Raw genomic sequence first — 18,423 nt, 5'->3', positions numbered from 1 at the left:
AAATCTACTGCTGGAAACAATGCCAAGTTGTCTTAATTTATTTCTGCTTATTAACTAACTTAACGAAGGGCACCTCTACTTTTATCTGTGCTCGTGCATGGGGAACCTGGCTGTGATGATGAATTTGAGTAAATTGCTCCTGGGCTGAAGAAGAATGTGCAGACTCCAGCTTGAAATGTGTGACTCAACATGCAGGACTGGAGGGCTGCGATGGATGACTAATAAATTGTTAGCAAGCTGATAACACCTTCTGATCGCTTCCTTCTGAAGTGAGTGGCAGCATATAGGTCTTGAATGGGTTTGCTTTCCAAAAGCCTTAAGCACTGAGTCTTGAGGGAAGTTATTCATCTCTTTATTGGCGCTCTGTCTTGCCAGCAAAGGGCGGTAGGCTTCCCCAGAGGGCAGTGCAGTTAGACATTAAAGCTGAGGTGAGTCGCTGAGCACTTTGCTTGTTTTTTGTTCTGTTGTGACTTGATGAGAGGAATAATTCCTTGCTCAACAGTCACAGAATCACAGAACGTTAGGGGTTGGAAAGGACCTCGAAGGACTATCTAGTCCAACGCTCCTGCCAGAGCAGGATCACCTATATCAGATCACACAGGAGTGCATCCAGGTAGTTTTTGAATATCTCCAGAGAGGGAGACTCCACAACACCCCTGGGCAGCCTATTCCAGTGTTCCATCTCTTTCACAGTGAAAAATCTTTTCCTCATGTTTCCATTGAACGTCCCGTGCCTTAACTTCCACCCACTGCCCCATGTCCTCTCACTGGGCATCACTGAGAAGAGCCTGGCTCCATCATTTCCATCTAGTGATATAAAGGCCTTCTGACAGCCATTTTAAGGTAGATTAAAATCCCTATTGATAACATTTTTATGCACTTTTTGGTTATGATTTGATCTTTTTGTATAATCTGTGTTAATCTTGTATTTCAGTTTTCTGCAAGGAGGTGGTTTCATAGCTCTTGCTTTTTCCTTTGTCCCTTAGGTTGATATCCTTTCAAGAGTTTGTGGCATTTGAATCAGTCCTGTGTGCTCCAGATGCATTGTTCATAGTAGCCTTTCAGCTGTTTGACAAGACTGGCAAAGGAGAAGTTACTTTTGGTAAGACTGTTCTTAAATATACACTCCTAATTTAAAAAAACCTATTTATGCCAAACTCCCCTTCACCTTCTCTTACAGTAGGAAACACAGGGTGTTTACAGTAGTTTCACTGGTGCCAAGCAACTTTCTGGATGAGATTGTTCTTTTAATCATTTACATGTGGGCAGCCTGAAGTCAAAGTCATGATCATCTTTCTGGTTTTCTCTGGGAAACTGGTCACTTCTTTTTTCCCTCAAAAGGCTCGTGCAGGTCTTCAGAAGAGCAGTGAAAGGTGACTATAGGAAATGATTGTGAAACCACAAGGAAGTTGCCAGAAGACTTGAGTCTGAAATTACCCTGAATTATTTGTTGTTTAAATTGGCTATATTTCAAACTGCCTTCCTTTTTAAAGCTTAAAATTTTTCTTCTGTGAGATTTTTACAGTAATAAATCCATTATTGCCCACCACCAGAAAGTTCAGCTGTGTATTGGGAACTGTGGTGTTTGCATCCACAACAGCAGAAATAGACCAGCTTAAAGCCTGTGGATGGGGACTGCGTATTTCAAGGTCCTGTTATGGTTTGAGGCTGGATGCCTTTAAGAACCAGAGAGTTGAGGACCTCCAGGAGGACCAGAAAGGTCCAGGGATGGACCAGAAAGTGTAATCTTTTGTTATTTCATTCCCATTAAGTCCTGCATCTCTAAAAAAATGAACATTTCTGTTTGTCTGGCCTTTTTTCCTCCCTCTGCTCTCCTGTACAGGCAGGGCCTTATCTTTGGTTGTGTGCAGAAGGTTTGCAGTCTGGCCCCAGCCTTGGTTGAGCTAATTTTTACTGTTGTGTCATTTGGGTCTGGGTAGGGAGGCATGGGGCAGGCATTGGAGGCCCTGGGAGCTTTGAGGCCCAGGGTATGAAGCCTGGTGGGGGTAAGGTTTTAGGAAGGTGATGGTCTAGTGAGGTTTTGGAGAAGCCCAGAACTGGAGAGCTGGGCTGAATATGAATTGTTGGGTATGTTTTTCATGTTTTGGTAGTGTTGTATGTAGTTACCAATAATACTTCCATTTAAACTTTTAATTCTTTCCAATTCTGTGTGGAGCATTTCTTTACTGCTTTGGGAAGAGATAAAGGGTATCTGTCTCGCTGCCTAAGCTGAAGACAGGACCATAGAGACAGCTTTTGGTGTCTGCAGAACTATCTGCCACCTGCCTAATGATAGGGACCATTGTGAAGAAGGATACAGAAATTAGCAGTTTTGAGTAACTTCAGACATTGAGCTTTCACTTCAGCAGCTATGGGGCATTCTTTTTTTTGTCCTACGGACCTACAGTGGCTAAAATTGCTATTTCTGATCAGCTAAATTTGGACATGATTACTCCACGTGTCTGAAGTTTTATTAATTGGTTGTTAAACAGCTCTGGTTTTTTCTTGTGCCTATTTTGTCTCTTCAGCATTTTGGCTGTCTGTTGGGATTGTGTGAAAGATGTGGGGTTTTGTGTGCAACGTTGCTTGTTAGAACAGCTTTTCCAAAACCACCAGGAACGCTCAAAGATTTGAAGGAATTTCAGGAGGATCTGTGTCTGATCATAACCTTGATGAAGGTGATATTTTGTGCCTAAGAGTCTTGTGCACGTGTGTGTACAGAGAAGCAATGAGAGATGGCATGCTTTTAAATCAGGAGGGTGCACATATTTAGCAGAGGTTTTGTTCCAGCACAGACAAACAGAGCTCCTGGAATGCCTGTGATGTGCAGGTTCTTGTCTGCGTCAGAGCCCCCGGTTGCTTGGAGCACTCATTAATAATCTAGGAAGAACTGTAGTCATTTGAGCTGAATGCTGAATCAGTCCAACTCCACTTTTTAACCCTTGGCAGTCTGGCTGGCAAATGCTTCCCTTGATGTTAGACTCAATGAATCAAGGGATTTGCTTGGCATTTGAAGTCCATTGAAGTCCTTCTGGTGATGAGAGAAACTCCAATGCCAGGCTGTATTTAAGGCATTTGAAAGAGGAGACAAGCCAGCATTGACTGAGCCTCAGGTAGTTTTTATTTAATTCCTTCCTCTCCCTCTTTGAAAGCATAAATCCATACCTTGTGGCTACCACCCCATAAATGCCTGGAGTGGAGTGGATGCAAGAGCAGTCTTGGCGTTGTGCATTCTCAGCAGAACAGGTTGACCTTTAGACAAAGCTGGTTTCTATTTTTCTGTCATAAGGAAAAAAAAGAAGCTTTTTTTTTTTCTCCTTGCTGTGACGCTCCCCCCCAATATTTTCATGCATAACTTATTACAATACTCTCCTGTAACTTTGCCACTCTGTGCCTCAGTCATGTGTCTCTTGAAGTTAATTATGAGATCTTTTTCCATTGACTTGAATGAGAGTGGGATCAAGTCCTTATCAAGGTTAGGAGACTTAAATAGGGGTTTTGTGTCCTGTGGAATTACAGTGTGAAAGGAACAGAAGAAAAGGGAAAGGATCATTTTTCACTATACTGCTGTTAAGTGTAGTATCTCAAGGATCCCATTATAAGTCTGTACCTCATTTTATTGTTGTAAAGAAACAGCCTGGCTTATCTCCGCAGCCATTGTTTTTCTGTATGCTGAGATCATGGTATAAATATTTTAGCTCATACCAAACAGAATATAGGGCTTCCCATCTGCAAACCTCACATTTTCTACTAAGCAAATAATCCAAATGCATATATTTATTTTTTTCCTTGCACAGGTGCATTTAGCTTAGCACCTTTGCTAAACAAATCAATAATGGACTTTATGTCAATCAGCTTGCACACTGAGTGCCACATCCAGGCTGTGGATACTTAAAGACACGTTCTGGGTAAAGAAATTCCAGGTATTTAATGCTTTGCATTGATTTTGCTTGAAAAAAACGCTGCAGTCTTACTTTAACTTCTGGCTTGGAAATGCCTTTGCATTTTAGCCAGGTGTTGACATCTCTACAATTTTAAATGTTTCATTTCTTTCAGGTTGCAAGTTAACTGTAGCAGGTTCTTTGACAGAGCGCTTTGAAAAGTGCTGATCTGCATGGCTGGGGGGAGTAGGAAGTATTTCTAGTTTATTGCTTTTGGAGGTGAATGAAATGGCCACTAGTAAATTAGTGGCCAGTGGCTGACTGAAGCTACACCTGGCTGTTGCATCGTGTTGTAGATTTATCTGCTGCTGAAGTGTCAAAGCTTTGACAGTTTGCAAGGAGTTAAAGCTCTCAGCAGGAAAGTGGGAGGAAGTTTAGCTGGCTTTTAAATTCGAGGCAAAGAGCAAACCATTGCTTCTTACTGTTGAGTGTTGACAGGCACATAAAAGCTGATAATGTAAGTCCAGGGGTTTAAGAGACTTAGTAGAGTTGCTTTTTTGTCGTATGACTGTATTTTAATGCCTCATTAAAGAAGCAGAGCCCTTTGAAAGTCTTTACTAGATGGCATTAAAAAAAAACAAAAACCATGGCAAGATGATTGGGTAAAAATGTCAGTGTTTAAAAACTTGGTTGTTTTAACCTCCATCTCTAATTTCGGATGGCTGAATGAAACGATGGGAGCTAAGGCTTCGGAGCTGTGAGTAACGCAGTGATGAGAGCCGGCTTCTGGAACGTTCTTTTGCTTATACTGGTGCGCTGCTCACAGCTCTAGTGAAGGGCAAAACCAACAGGAGAAGCACAAAAAGAGCTGTGATTGCCTGAGACTGAGCTGCCACTGAACCTTGCTATGAAGCCTTTCATGCTGATTTGGTTTAAATGAGGATTTCCCACGAGACAGGAATTCTTGCTTTCGTAGGGAATGAAATGTGGCTGTGGTATGATGTGGGCTCTTTTTCTGGGTTTGGGTTGGTTTCTGTTTTTTAAAAGATTCTCTTAATTCCACCTGAAGCTGTTTCAAAATGGAGGCAGTGCTGTGCTGCTCTGAGATACAGGAAAGGGTATGCTGTGGAACAAGGCAGTCCTCTAATTTTAAACAAAAACAATACAAGAAAATGCAAAACCAAACCCCCTCAAACCCAGCCAAAATGCGGAGGAAATGAGGAAGCCCATACTGTTGTTTGTTTAGCCTGACAGCTGCAGAATCAAGCAATGTATTCTGCTTTTGTCTCAAAGCAAAATTTATGTGTAGACAGCAGCTATTGTGGAGCTCTGCTGTTATTAATTACATCAGTAGAGTTCCTAGATAAAACATTAATTAAGGCTACATCTTACTAAGCAACTCCTGTTTGCTTACCTGATCCTTGAATTGCCTGAATCCTTGTTTGTAAACTTTCTAAAAGCACAGAGCTCCTAACAGAGGTTTAAACAGAAACCTACACAGCTTCAGAGTTTCTCTTCTGATAACGCTCTGAGACTTATTACAGGAGTCTCACAACTGTTTTTCTGACCAAAGGATTAGGTTCAGACTTTGTGAGCTAGCTCTTGCTTTTCTTAGAGGATTATTTATTTTATGCTTTGCCCTGTAATTGCTTGGCATGACTTGGTTCTTCTAATGGGGTCTGTAATTACTCTATCTTTTTTCTTGTATAACTGCTGTCTTAGTGATGCCCAAAATGGTCCACTTAATGCTGTGTAAAGCAAGGAAAAGCTTAATCTGAACTACCAAAATAAATCACTGAGGCTGTAAGCTTTCATCATTTGACAAACTGCAATACTCAGTGAAATTTCCATCACTGGTTCATATTGATTAGAAACCATGTGTAGCCAGTGGTGTGCTAGCTTACACCTGTGCAGGGGAACATTTGTGTAGATTCATAGAATGGTGTAAGTTGGAAGACACCGTAAAGATCATCTAGTTCCAAGCCCCCTGCTGTGGGCAGGGACACCTTCCACTACACCAGGTTGCTCAAGGTCTCATCAAACCTGACCCTGAACACCGCCAGGGAGGGAGCATCCACTACCTCCCTGGACAACCTGTTCCAGTATCTCACCACCCTATCTGTAAAGAATTTCTTCCTAATTTGCAGTCTAAATCTGCCCTCCTCAAGCTTCAATCCATTCCCTCTCATCACTGCAAATCCTTTCCTGGTTTTCCTGCAAGCCCACTTCAGGTACTGGAAAGCTGCTATTAGATCTCCCCAGAGTGTTCTCTTCTCCAGGCTGACCAGCCTCAGCCTGTCCCCACAGGGGAGGTTCTCCAGCCCTCTGATCGTCTTTGCAGCCTCCTCTAGACCTGCTCCAACAGCCCCATGTCTGTCTTGTGCAGTGCTCCAGATGGGGTTTCACCAGAGCAGAGTGGCAGATTAACCTTCCTTATCCTACTGCTTTTGATGCAGCCCAGCACATGGCTGCCTTCTGGGCTGCCAGTGACCATTGCCAGCTCACACTGAGTTTTTCATCAGCTAACACCCCCAAGTCTTTCTCCCTGAAACTGCTCTCAAGCCACTCCTCACTTGGCCTGGATTTGTGCTTGGGATTGCCCTGACTCAGGTGTAGGACCTTGCACTCAGCCTTGTTGACCTTCAGGAGGTTGTCTTGGGCCTACCTTTCAGGCCTAAGTCCCACTCGATGGCATCTCTTCCATCCAGCATTTCACCCAGACCAGTTGTAATGAGAAGAGAATGTCCAGTAGAATCAGTGATATATTTTTTTTTCCTCCAAACCAATTTTTGCAATCTTTTTCAGTTCTTAGACATATGTCATCTTGGAAAGGTTTTCTTGTTTTGTTTTGTTCCTTCTAACTAAAATGTTATGTAACCAGGCAGGCTTTCAGGAAGGCATCTTAAGTACAACAAAGCTTGTTCAGTCACAAAGTGAATCTGTCATTTTCAAGTATTAGGAGAAGCTCCATCCTTTTACACAGTTGTGTTTCACTTGGTCTAGAAAATACAGCTGAGTTTTCTAAATCATGCTGAATGGAAGTTTGGTGTGTAGGTTTGCTCTTTGTTGTTGGGTTTTTGTTTGTTTGTCGTAGAATCATAGAATAGTTTGGGTTGGAAGGGACCTCCGAAGGTCAGCTAGTTCAACTCCCCTGCACTGAACAGGGACATCCTCCACTAGAGCAGCTTGGTCAGAGCTTTGTGGACTCACCAAGCTTTGTGGACTGTGACCTTGAATATCCTTATTGCTCTCTACAACTACCTTAAGGGAGGTTGTAGACAGGCAGAGATTGGCCTCTTCTCCCAGGTAGCCAGCACTAGAACAAGAGGATGCAGTCTCAGGCTGTGCCAGGGGAGGTTTAGGCTGGAGGTCAGGAGGAAGTTTTACACAGAGAGAGTGATTGCCCATTGGAATGGGCTGCCTGAGGAGGTGGTGGAGTCACCATCACTGGAGGTGTTCAGGAGGAGACTTGACAGGGTGCTTGGTTGCATGGTTTAGTTGATTAGGTGGTGTCGGATGATAGGTTGGACATGATCTTGAAGGTCCCTTCCAACCTGGTCTATTCTGTTCTATTCTATCTCCATGGGGCCTCAACTACCTCCCTGGGCAACCTTTTGCAGTGTTCCAGCACCCTCATGGTGCAGAACTTGTTCCTAGCATCCAATTTAAAGCTTGTCTTCTCTAATTTGAAACCATAAGAGAATAAAAACCTGAGAGCATTTTCAGCAGATAGGTGAAACTGCAAGCTTATCATGGATCTTTTGGTGGGGATAATTCATGAAGGCAGAAGGCTGTTCTCTGTAATAGTGTTTTCATTATGAAATTAACCTCTAGGCCATGTCCTTGTTGAAAAGTTTGGATAGGACAATAAAGTTATAACCAAATAGAGTCACGGAATCATTAAGATAAATAGAGTCCAACAGTTACCTAACTACCAAGTCTGGTGCTAAACCATGCCTCTCAGCACCACATCTGTCTCTTTGAAACACCTCTAGGGATGATGAGTGAACCATTTCCCTGAGGAGCCTGTTCCAGTCTTTGAGAGCCCTTTCAGTGAAGAAGTTTCTTCTGGTATCCAGTCTAAACCTCCCCTGGTGCAACTTGAGGCCGTTTCTTCTTGTCCTACCAAATGATTTGGTTTAATAGCCAGTGCCTCTCTCCAAAAAAGGAATGCATGCTGAATAATTTGTTAGGATTCATACAGCACTTTATGGTTTCCTGGGGGCTTTGGTTGTTGTCATCTTTCAAGTCTACTTAGGACATCTGAAGGACACTCAGTTAGCAGCTCTGGTTGTAGTCTCACCTCTGTGTACAACAGGTGCTCTATCACCAAAATGGATGAGATTCACATATGAACAGAAGCAGCTGCTTTCAGTGAGAGACTCCAGCCTCCTGTGTCTCTGCCCTCCCATGACTACCTCTAAGAAGGGTGCTGCACCCCACTGGAGCTGTTGCAGTAGTCTCTCTTCTACCTGGAGATGTGCAGAGTCAACGAATTCATCTTCTGAGGGCAGCCAAACAAATATGATAAGCTTTTGCTTTCCAGTGATGTGTTCCAGATGTTACCTGGAGGTCCAAAGCCACTGTGAAGGCATCTATTTTTGTATATCTATGTGGAGCTTTATTGCACTTCTTTAAATGATAGGTTTGTACTACAAAAAGAACCACCCTGATTTTAGGAACTTTTTAAATGATTTCTGAACAACTGAATGTGGATGCAGGCCACTATGAAATTGGCATGCACGTGTTGTATGGTATCTTGTCAGAAATCGGCAGAACTGCTCAGAAGCTGTTCCAGTTGAGTGGGTCAAAAATCCACTTTTTATGAAAGGCTAAGTGTAGATTTGCACAATTGGCTATAATGGCTCCAATTTTAAAAGAGATAACAGAGAGCACTTCCAGTTGGTGGGGTAATTCAAGACTACTGCATGCTCAGATGGCTAAAATATTGTGCTTTCTGTTGCTACTTCATGCTACTTAGAAAGAAAAAAACTAGGTGTGGAAAAGGTGGGGGAAAAGCCAATTTGAAAGTAAATTTCAACTGTATGAGGTCAGTCTTTGGTTAACAGTGAGCTGCCGGTTAGCTAGCTATGATTCTATACAGCTGTGTGTCATAGAATCATAGACTATTTTGGGTTGGAAGGTACCTCCAAAGGTTGTCTAGTCCAGCCTCCCCTGTACTCAGCAGGGACATACCCCTCTAGAGACTCTTGTTCAGAGCCTTGTTGAGCCTTGTTGAGTATCTTCAGGGATGGGGCCTCAACTACCACCCTGAGCAACCTGTTCCAGTGTTCTGCACCTTCATGGTGCACAACTTGTTCCTAACATCCAATCTAAATCTGCTCTGGTCTCATTTCAAACCATTGCCCCTCCTCCTGTCACTGCAGGTCTTTGCAAACAGTCCCTCTCCATCCTTCCTGTAGCCCTTTCAGGTACTGGCAGGCTGCCATTAGGTCTTCACCAGGCTGAACAGCCCCAGTTCCCTTAGCCTGTCCCCATAGTAGAGGTGCTCCTCCCCCCTGATCATTTTCTTGGCCCTCCTCTGGACCTGCTCCGTCAGGTCCATGTCCTTCCTGTATTGAGGGCCCCAGAGCACTGCACACACAGCACTGCAGATGAGGTCTCAGCAGAGCAGAGTGGCAGAATCCCCTCTCCCCATCTCTGGCCATGCTGCTTTTGATGCAGCCCAGGATGCCATTTGCCTTCTGGACTGCAGACACACACTGTTGGCTTGTTTCCAGCTTTTCATCCACCAGCACCCCCAAGTCCTTTTTTGCAGGGCTGCTCTCAATCTCATCATGCCCCAGCCTGTGTTGATATCTGGGATTGCCCCAGCCTAGGTGCAGAACCTTACAATTCACCTTATTGAACCTCATGACATGCTCCTCAGCCGCCTCTCCAGCTTGTCCAGGTCCCTCAGGATGGCCTCATCCTGTCCTTCAGACTTATCAACCCCAGCACTCAAGCTTGGTGTCATCTGCAAATTTACTGAGGGTAGCCTCAGTCTCACTGGTGGTTAGAATAGAATAGAATAGACCAGACCAGACCAGGCCAGACCAGGTTGGAAGAGACCTTCAAGATCATCACATCCAACCTATCAACTAATCCAACCCACCTAATCAACTAAACCATGAAGAGGTTGATCAGTACTGATCTCTGTATTGATCAGCACTAGTTCCAATATTGATCAGCATTGATCCCAGTATTCCCTGTTGGAATAAAAAAAGATTCCTGATTGCTAGGCAGCTTTCAGGGAGGAATCAGAAGCTTCCACACCAGAATATATTTAAAAGGTGGCAGCAGCAGTTATACCAATTTAAGCTTGACTTTTATTTTAATGTTTTCCCCATCACCTTTTAAAATTGTCCTGGAATTACAGATTTAGAAGGCAAAAACTTCAGCCAAGCCTGAAGAGCTGGGGAAAGTGTTTTGTTATGGCAAATTTAAATGTGAAATTTCCTATAGCAAAATACACAGGGTGTGTAATTTAGTTTTGTAAATTGGAGAATTTGCTGTTGTTTAGCAGTTAATGACTAATTTCCCCCCCTCTCTCCCCCCCCCCCACCCCCCCAGCATTTCAGTGCAGGACTTGATTTGATAAACTGATGAAAGAAAACAAAAACTGAGAATGTGTTGGTACTGCTCAAAGTGAAAATTACAGTTTAGGTAGGTTTGGGGGACAGATAGTTAGACATTTTAATTGAACTAAAATAGTTTTATACTTATCCAGCACTGTTGTGGGAGTACATTTGGTGGTGCATTTGAAATGGAAGTATTTAAGTGGGGGGAAAAAAAAATTACATGTTAATGCTTTGCAAGAAAGGGAATTTTTTTTTCTATTCTTCTTTGTTTTTTTTTTTCCCCTACCATCTATCTAAGCAAAATTAGCTGTAGAAAGAAATAGAGCTCTCAAGTCTGTAGTGGAGAGTGAAGTGCAAAGTTTAGGATAATTTCTTCGTGCCAGGAGTTTGCTTTTATCGCTTTGATTGTTGAACTGCTGTCGGAAATGGCCGTGGGGATTCTGGAGTAAACTTGTGTTCCTGGGCAGCTGCAGTGACAGCAACCCCTGCCAGTGTGGAAAAAAAAAGGATGTTTGGATTCTGAAAGTCTTGTGTTGTTCACGTCTCTGTGATACAGGGATAACAGATGTGAGTCCAGATGATTCACCATCCCTGGAGGTGTTTCGAAGAGGCAGAGGTGTGGTGCTGAGGGACCTGGTTTAGCCCCAGACTTGCTAGAGTTAGAGAATGGTTGGACTCAATGATCTGAAAGGGCTTTTCCAACCCAAATAATTCTGTGATTCTGTGATGATTTCACTTAGCCACACTGAAACAGGGACATGGAATTAGAAATGACAGCTTTGGTTCCATCCAAGCAACACTGGCTTATGTTCAGCTGCAGAAACCCCTGCTTGTTCAGGACTAGTCCATAGCTGGACCTGCTCAATGAGGTTAAAATTCTCAGTTTTGTCAAGTTTAGTTTTATCTTTGGGGATTTTCTCTGCATTTGGAGTAATTAGTCCTATTTTAACAAAATAAGCTGCCACTCACACATGCACACATAAAATTCCCCAAAGAGGTGAATCCCAGGCCTTCTTTTAGGTGTTTATAATGCAAGTGTATCTGCACAGCTGTGATTTTCAGGTGCAGATGAAACTGATCTTAAGCAGACTGAGAGCACTAATGGAAGGGGTTGCACTCCATTGAGTGAATCTGTTTTATGAGCCAGCACTGTGCTCAAGTGGCCAAGAAGGCCAATGGCATCCTGGCCGGGATCAGAACTACTCTGTCCAGCAGGAGTAGGGGAGTGATGGTGTCCCTGTTCTTGGCCCCTGGTGAGGCTACAGTTTGAGTACTGGGTTCAGTTCTGGGTACCAGAGTGTAGGAAAGATCTTGAGGTGCTAGAGCATGTCCAGAGAACAGCAAGGAGGCTGGTGAGGGGTTATATGGGGAGCAGATGAGGGAGCTGGGGTTGTTTAGTCTGGAGGAGGGAAGGCTGAGGACAGATCTTACTGCTCTCTACAGCTATCTGAAAGTGGGTAGGAATGAGGCTGGTGTTGGTCTCTTCTCCCAAGGAACCAGTGACAGGAGAAGAGGAAATGAGTTTAAGTTGTGCCAGGGGAGGTTTATATTGGACATGAGGAAAAATTTCTTCACTGAGAGCATGGTGAGGCATTGGAATAGGCTGCCCAGGGAGGTGATGGAGTCACCATCCCTGGAGGTGTTCAAGAAGTGTGTGGATGTGGGCTTTCAGGATATAGTTTAGTGGTTGTGGTAGTTGGGTTGCAGTTGGACTCAATGGTCTTAAAGTTTTATTCCAACATTAATGATTCCATGATTCTATTTTTAAACAGCAGCAGTACCACCACATGGCAGAGCACAGATAAATTGCACTGACCTGAGCTGCTATCTATTCTCAAATCAACCTCTCCCAACTCCCCTTCTTCAGTTATGTAATGCAACCTCATTATCTTCACATTATGTGCTCCATTTCTGCTCTGCCAGCTTCAGGTTGAGTGTTCTGCCAGGTACTTGCCTTGTAATATTTTTTTAAATTCAGAGCTGCAGAATAGACTGTGGTCCATGTTTTGCAAGGAGTTTAAGAAGCAGTGAAAATACAGCATTGGGGTGTTGTTTCAGAGCTTCTTAGCTGTGACAAAAGGTGACAGCCCTCCCTGTTCTTACTGCTTTGTGAGGGAAGTTGAGAGGGTAGAATCATAGAATGTCTTGAGTTGGAAGGGACCTTAAAGATCATCTAGTTCCAACCACTCTTACCATGGGCATGGACACATTCCACTAGAACAGGTTGCTGAAAGCCTCATCTGGCCTGGCTTTGAATCTTTCCAGGGCTGAGTACCTTCTCTTTGCAAACCTTAGTAATCAAGCTATTCCACCTTGTGGCTCCACTGCTTTTGATGCAGGATGTCATTGGCCTTCTGGTCTGCAAGCACACACTGTTGGCTCATGTCCAGCTTCTCATCCACCAGACACTAATCAGAGGACACTGTAACTTTCATATGCTAAAAAGATGAAGGAATGATTATTGTTAGGAGCCTGGCCCCATCAAAAATAATTTGAGACTGCTTTTGCAATAGCTCAGATTTTCCTATCTCTTGTCTCACACCAAGTGAAAAAACACCTTTTGCTCTGACAAAGACAAATGTGGAGTCCAAGCAAACATAGCTTCTGGTAAACAATGAGTTGTTCCTGATCTCATCCAGACATTATCAGTGTCTTGCTTGGGGGAAGTTCAGGAGATGGGATGAGAGGGAAGGAGGAAGCAGATGAGCCTCTGATTCCTGTGCAAGGGACAGGCTATTCCGAAATATCTTCATTCTTCTGGAAAAATAGAGTGGTTGCTGCCAGGAAGAGACAGCCTCCATTGCCTCTTTGAGGGCAAGAGAGGCTATCTTCTTCATGCTGGTTGCATTTTTTGAAGGAAGACTGGCAGAAGCTGGAACTTCATAAAGGTGATCTCCAGTGGCACATGACAAGGTGCCTCGAGCTGTGTCAGTAGGAAGCATCCTAAATAAATGACTTTCAGTAGAGGGACAGGACCTCACCATGAACCAATTGGCTTTCCCTCCTGTTGCCTTGAGAGTAGAATTTTGCTCCTGGAGAATGCTGGCAAACAAGATCCAAGCTGGAGCTTGAAGACATGAATGAACAATGCTGTCCTGGGGGCACTGCTGTTCTTTGGAAAAATTTCTCATAGGACATTAGGACTTGAAGTGCTGAATTTTAAGAATTTGAGGTTAACTGGGGTCAGTCTTTCTGTTTGTGAGTTCAATACAACTTCTTCTTTCACCACTGATTCCCTGTGATCAGTGGGTGGTGTGTTTTAAAACTGAAACTACTTGAAGGATGGGAACAGGTCTGCAGTATCATCTCCTCTTGCTGTGAAGCCCCTTTGCTTTAGAACAAGCTGTCCCCGTGGATGACACCAACTGCAGTGCTTTTGGGACTGCACAGGACACTTGCCCCTTTCACCTCCATGGGACCATTCTTTATACTTCACTCATGTGGGTGCTTCCTGACATTTCCTGGCTCTTGGTTGTGCCACTCTGCTCTCAGTTTTTCCAGTTTCCTTGCCTAAAAGTGGGAATTCTAGCCTGGTTGGGTTTCCCCAGGTCAGCAGAGCCTTGGTGCCTGCTTGGCATGGGCTGAATCAGAAGCCAGAGCTCAACTTGCCCTGGAGATGAGACCTCACAGCTACAAGGAGTCGGTTCCCACCTTTGCTTGTGGTGCTGGGGTGAGCTGGAAGGTGGCTCCCAGGCCTGCCTGGCAGGCAGAGGCTGGCTCCAGAGAGGTGGCTCCCAACTTGTTCTGCACACAGGCAAGCACAAAGCTCTGCTGATTTCCTTGGCCCCAGGCATCAGCCACTCTTGGGAACTGGCTTCCAGGTCTGCTGCTTGCAGAGACAGACAGGAGCTCAGGGTTTGGGCTCCCAGTCTTTCTTTCTTCCACAAAGTGTAAAGGGAGGAGGAGACCAGCTCCTGGCCCTGCTTCTGGGTAGGGAGTGTCTCCTGGGAACCAGCTCTCTGTGCCCACAAGAATTAGCAGGAGACAAGGACTGACTCTTGGCTGGCAGTGCTGGAGGAGTCATACAACAATTAGGAAGATGTGTAGCAGCTGGGAACCTTTGGCCTTGAGCTTCTCTTTGGAAGATATCTTACCCTGTATTTTTGGCTGAGACAGACTGTCACGTTGAAGTGGGTGCCGGTGTGTGAGCCAAGTACTTCCTCAGATCTCGTTGCTGCTGCCATTACTTATCATAGAATCAGAGAATGGCTGAGTTTGGAAGGGGCCTCAGAGATCATCAACTTCAACCTCCTTACCATGGGCAGGGATGCCTCTCCACCAGACTTGGCTGCTCAAGTCGTCATCCAACCTTGCCTTGAACACCCCCAGGGAGGAGGCATCCACAACCTCCCTGGGCAGCCTGTTCCATGATCTCATCACCCTCATACTGAAGAACTTCTTCCTAAGATCCAGTCTAAACCTGCTCACCCTCAGCTGAAAAACATTCCCCCTTGTCCTATTGCTAGACACCCTTATGAAAAGCCCCTCTGCAGCCTTCCTGTACAATCCCTTCAGGGCAGTTCTAAGGTCCCCTCAGAGTCTTCTCTTCTCCTGGCTGAACAGCCCCAGCTCCCTCAGCCTGTACTCACAACAGTTTTCCGGCCCTTGGATCATCTTTGTGGCCCTCCTCTAGACTCACTCCAACAGCTCTGTGCCCTTCTTATGCTGGGGATGCCAGAACTGGACTCAGTATTCAAGGTGGGGTCTAATAAGAGCAGAATAAAGAGAAAGAATCCCTTCTCTTACCCTGCTGCAAACACTCCTCTTGATGCAGTTCCAACACTATATGGTCCTTAGTACTGATTGTACAACTTGGTGTGTTTCAACTAGTTGTTTCTTCACCAAATATGCCAGATACTGCCTAAAAGTCTGCCAGGCCTCTAATAAACTGTTGCCCAGTTATGACTACTAAACTCAACTAGGCTATGAAGCTTGCATTTGGGTGTCATCAAACCTGTTACCCTTGTAGCAGAGGTCTAAGGTTAAAGTCTGGTTAGTACTGGAGGTAGTGATAACTCTGTGTTCCTGCCTGCCCATCTCCTGTCCTGCATGTCACTGCTCCTGTAGGATAACTACAACAAGGTGGGTCTTGACAGATGCTGGTATTTTTGGAGTTGATTTGTTTGAATCTGGAGAGCTCTGGGAATGATAACAAAAGTCTGAGTTTAGAGTGACACAAAACTTTCCTTATTAGCAGCTTGACAAGATCATGCCAAACACTGGTTAGCTTCATAAATTGCCTTTTCATTTTAATCTCTTCTTGCTCGAGTTTGAAACATCCAGTTGAGTCTCTTCTAATCAAGTGCTGTGAGTATAAACTTTGAAAAGATAATTCAGAAACCATGCTGTGGTGATTTTGGTGAGCAGAAGAATTAGATGTGCTTTACAAAATACCAGTAGTTTTGAAGAGCAGTATTGCTTTCCTATTAGAAAATATCCTATGTGTTTGTATGCTTGTCTATATTGTTACTTGATTATTAAATGATCATCTTTCTTTTCTTTCCAGAGGATGCTAAGCAAGTTTTTGGCCAGACCACGATTCATCAGCACATTCCTTTCAACTGGAATTCAGAGTTTGTACAGCTGCATTTTGGAAAGGACAGGAAAAGACACCTAACATACCCGGAGTTCACCCAGTTTTTACTGGTGGGTCTAATGCAATTCAGCTTGTCAAGAGTCGTAACAATTCAAAAGTATTTGCCAATTTGCAATTTAACACTGGTAGGGAAGCCAAAAGATAGCCTCAGTGTAGGCTTTTCCAGCCAGGGTGCTGCACTTCAGTAGTGTGTTGATAAATAAGATGTGCTTATGGTGAAATTGCTGATGGAGGCTACCGGGCGGGTTGTGTTTTTTTAATTACCTTTTGGTTTTGGCAGCTGCGTGCAGAAGCTGATCTTGTCTGCATTGTTGTGTAGACAGAGATGTGAAATTAAAAACAAAGACCTCAAAGCCTGAAAAATCTCCTCTATATTTAGATCCATGAGTGAAAAAAATGTCTTAAATAACAGTATTGAACATCTTGGCCCCTGTTGCCAGGCCGGTATTAAAAAGTAGTTCTGTCTGTCAACAGCAGGTTTTAAAGGTCTTCTCCAGCCAAAGGCATTCTGTGTTTGCCAAACATGTTTAATTCAGTGCTGATATCCAGTAAAAATGTTTTGCTGCAAGCTCTTTCCACACACTTTCTCACTTTAGACCTTTTTTTGGATTATCAGCATCTCAGATAAGGAAATGCTTTGTTTGTGGTGCCTTCTTTTTTTCCTTGCTGGTCGTGCCTGCCTTTTTTCCTTGCTGGTGGTGCCTGCCTTTTTTCCTTGCTTGTGATGGCTGCCTTCCTTCCCTTTCCTTGGAATTCTTGGTTATTTATATTTTGCTGTACTTTGTTGTAGAAAGTAAACCAGTGTGCTAAGAAAAAAAGACTCAGATTATCTGTATTTCAGCAGTACTGTTAAAAATAGCCTTCAGTAGGAAAAGTGATCCTTGAGGTGGTGCAACACGTGAGTTTCTTATTTGTATTCCTTCTGAATGCTTAATGCCTGTGTTAGTATTTACACCAGAGAGTTTTAAAATGGGAACCTGCCTCAAGACTAGAAGGTTTCTTTTTTTCCTTGTTTACACAAGTATGTTAGTTCACAGTAGGAGGTAGTATCATTTTGATGAGGAATAATTAAGATAATGCTATTGAGACAAATGTTTCAAATTGACTTCGTAGAACAGAGCCTAATTAACTTTGTATGAAGAGGATGTCAGGTATCACATGATTAAATGGTATTCCCTCAGGTTTTTAGTGACTATTGTAACTCCTAAGTAGCTAAGATACAGACCAGGTCTGTGACAGACTAGAGCCTCTTTGGGATAAACAATAAATGTACACAACAAGGACAAGTGGGGGAGGAACAGCCCCATGGACCAGGGGAGGCTGGGGACTGACCTGCTGGAGAGCATGGTAGGGAAAAGGGACCTGGGGGCCCTGGTGGACAATTGGATGACCATGAGACAGCAATGTGCCCTTGTGGCCAAGAAGGCCAATGGCATCCTGGAGTGGATTAGAGTGGGTGTGGTTAGTGCATGGAGAGAGGTTGTGCTCCCTCTCTACTCTGCCCTGGTGAGGCCACATCTAGAATACTTCGTGCAGTTTTGGGCTCCTCAGTTCAACAGGGGTCTCAAGGAACTGCTTGAAAGAGTCCAGTGTTGTGCCACAAAGATGCTGAAGGCAGTGGAACATCTCCCTTGTGAGAAAAGGCTGAGGGAGCTGAGGTCTCTTTAGCTTAGAGCAGAGGAGCCTGAGAGGTGACCTCATTCATGTTTATAAACATGTGAAGGGCAGTGTCAGGAGGATGGAGCCAGGCTCTGCTCAGTGATGTCCAATGTTAGAACAAGGGACAATGGGTGCAAGCTGGAGCCCTGGAACAGGCTGCCCAGAGAAGCTGTGGAGTCTCCTTCTCTGGAGACATTCAAAACCTGCCTGGATGTGTTCCTGTGTGACCTACTCTAGGTGATCTTTCTCTGGCAGCAGGGTTGGACTGGGTGATCTTCCAAGGCAATTCTGTGCTATTACTTGTTTAGGAAAAAATGCCTCTGGCCTCACGTTCTGGTGTTCTCGGACCTCCTTCCAACGACAGAATAAGCCCTGTATGTGTATCCTGATTTCTGGTGGATTAAAATCAGTCTTAACAGTGTACCAGTCTTGTTTGCATCTGTTTCTTTAGAGAGCTGAGGAAATCCTGAAGAAAAAGTCAGAATAAAATAAAGGACATTTTTCCATGCACAAACCCAAACAAATGAAAGACGAGGAGGGAGCAGGAAAGAACCTGTAACTGTGTAGCCTGGGAGATTTAAGTGCAGTTTTTGTGTCTTCAAGTTCTTTTTAGTGTTTTTCCCTTGAATTAGAAAAAGAAAGAGCTGAGGCAGGAGATTCTAACTTTGGAGGCGAGTCCTAGCTACTAGGCTTTCTCATCCTGTGC

The 18,423-nt window shown here is 44.1% G+C and overlaps 1 protein-coding gene across 4 annotated transcripts in view; it reads left to right on the top strand.

The window, feature by feature from the left end:
• The window catches only part of SLC25A13 (solute carrier family 25 member 13), a 128,165-nt gene that overhangs the window by 55,665 nt on the left and 54,077 nt on the right, over positions 1 to 18,423 (top strand). For all 4 annotated transcript variants that reach the window (XM_068157069.1, XM_068157068.1, XM_068157070.1 and 1 more), the window contains 2 exons: positions 987 to 1,102; positions 15,969 to 16,108. In XM_068157069.1, coding sequence (XP_068013170.1) covers positions 987 to 1,102; positions 15,969 to 16,108 — 256 coding nt within the window. The remainder of the gene's footprint in view (positions 1 to 986; positions 1,103 to 15,968; positions 16,109 to 18,423) is intronic.

The sequence above is a fragment of the Melanerpes formicivorus genome, unplaced genomic scaffold (assembly GCF_026170545.1).
Source record: "Melanerpes formicivorus ecotype bairdi unplaced genomic scaffold, bMelFor1.0.p_v2 SCAF_35, whole genome shotgun sequence".
Classification (NCBI taxonomy): domain Eukaryota; kingdom Metazoa; phylum Chordata; class Aves; order Piciformes; family Picidae; genus Melanerpes; species Melanerpes formicivorus.
The sequence above is the reverse complement of the archived record's forward strand: the minus strand, read 5'-3'. Positions and strand labels throughout refer to the sequence as shown.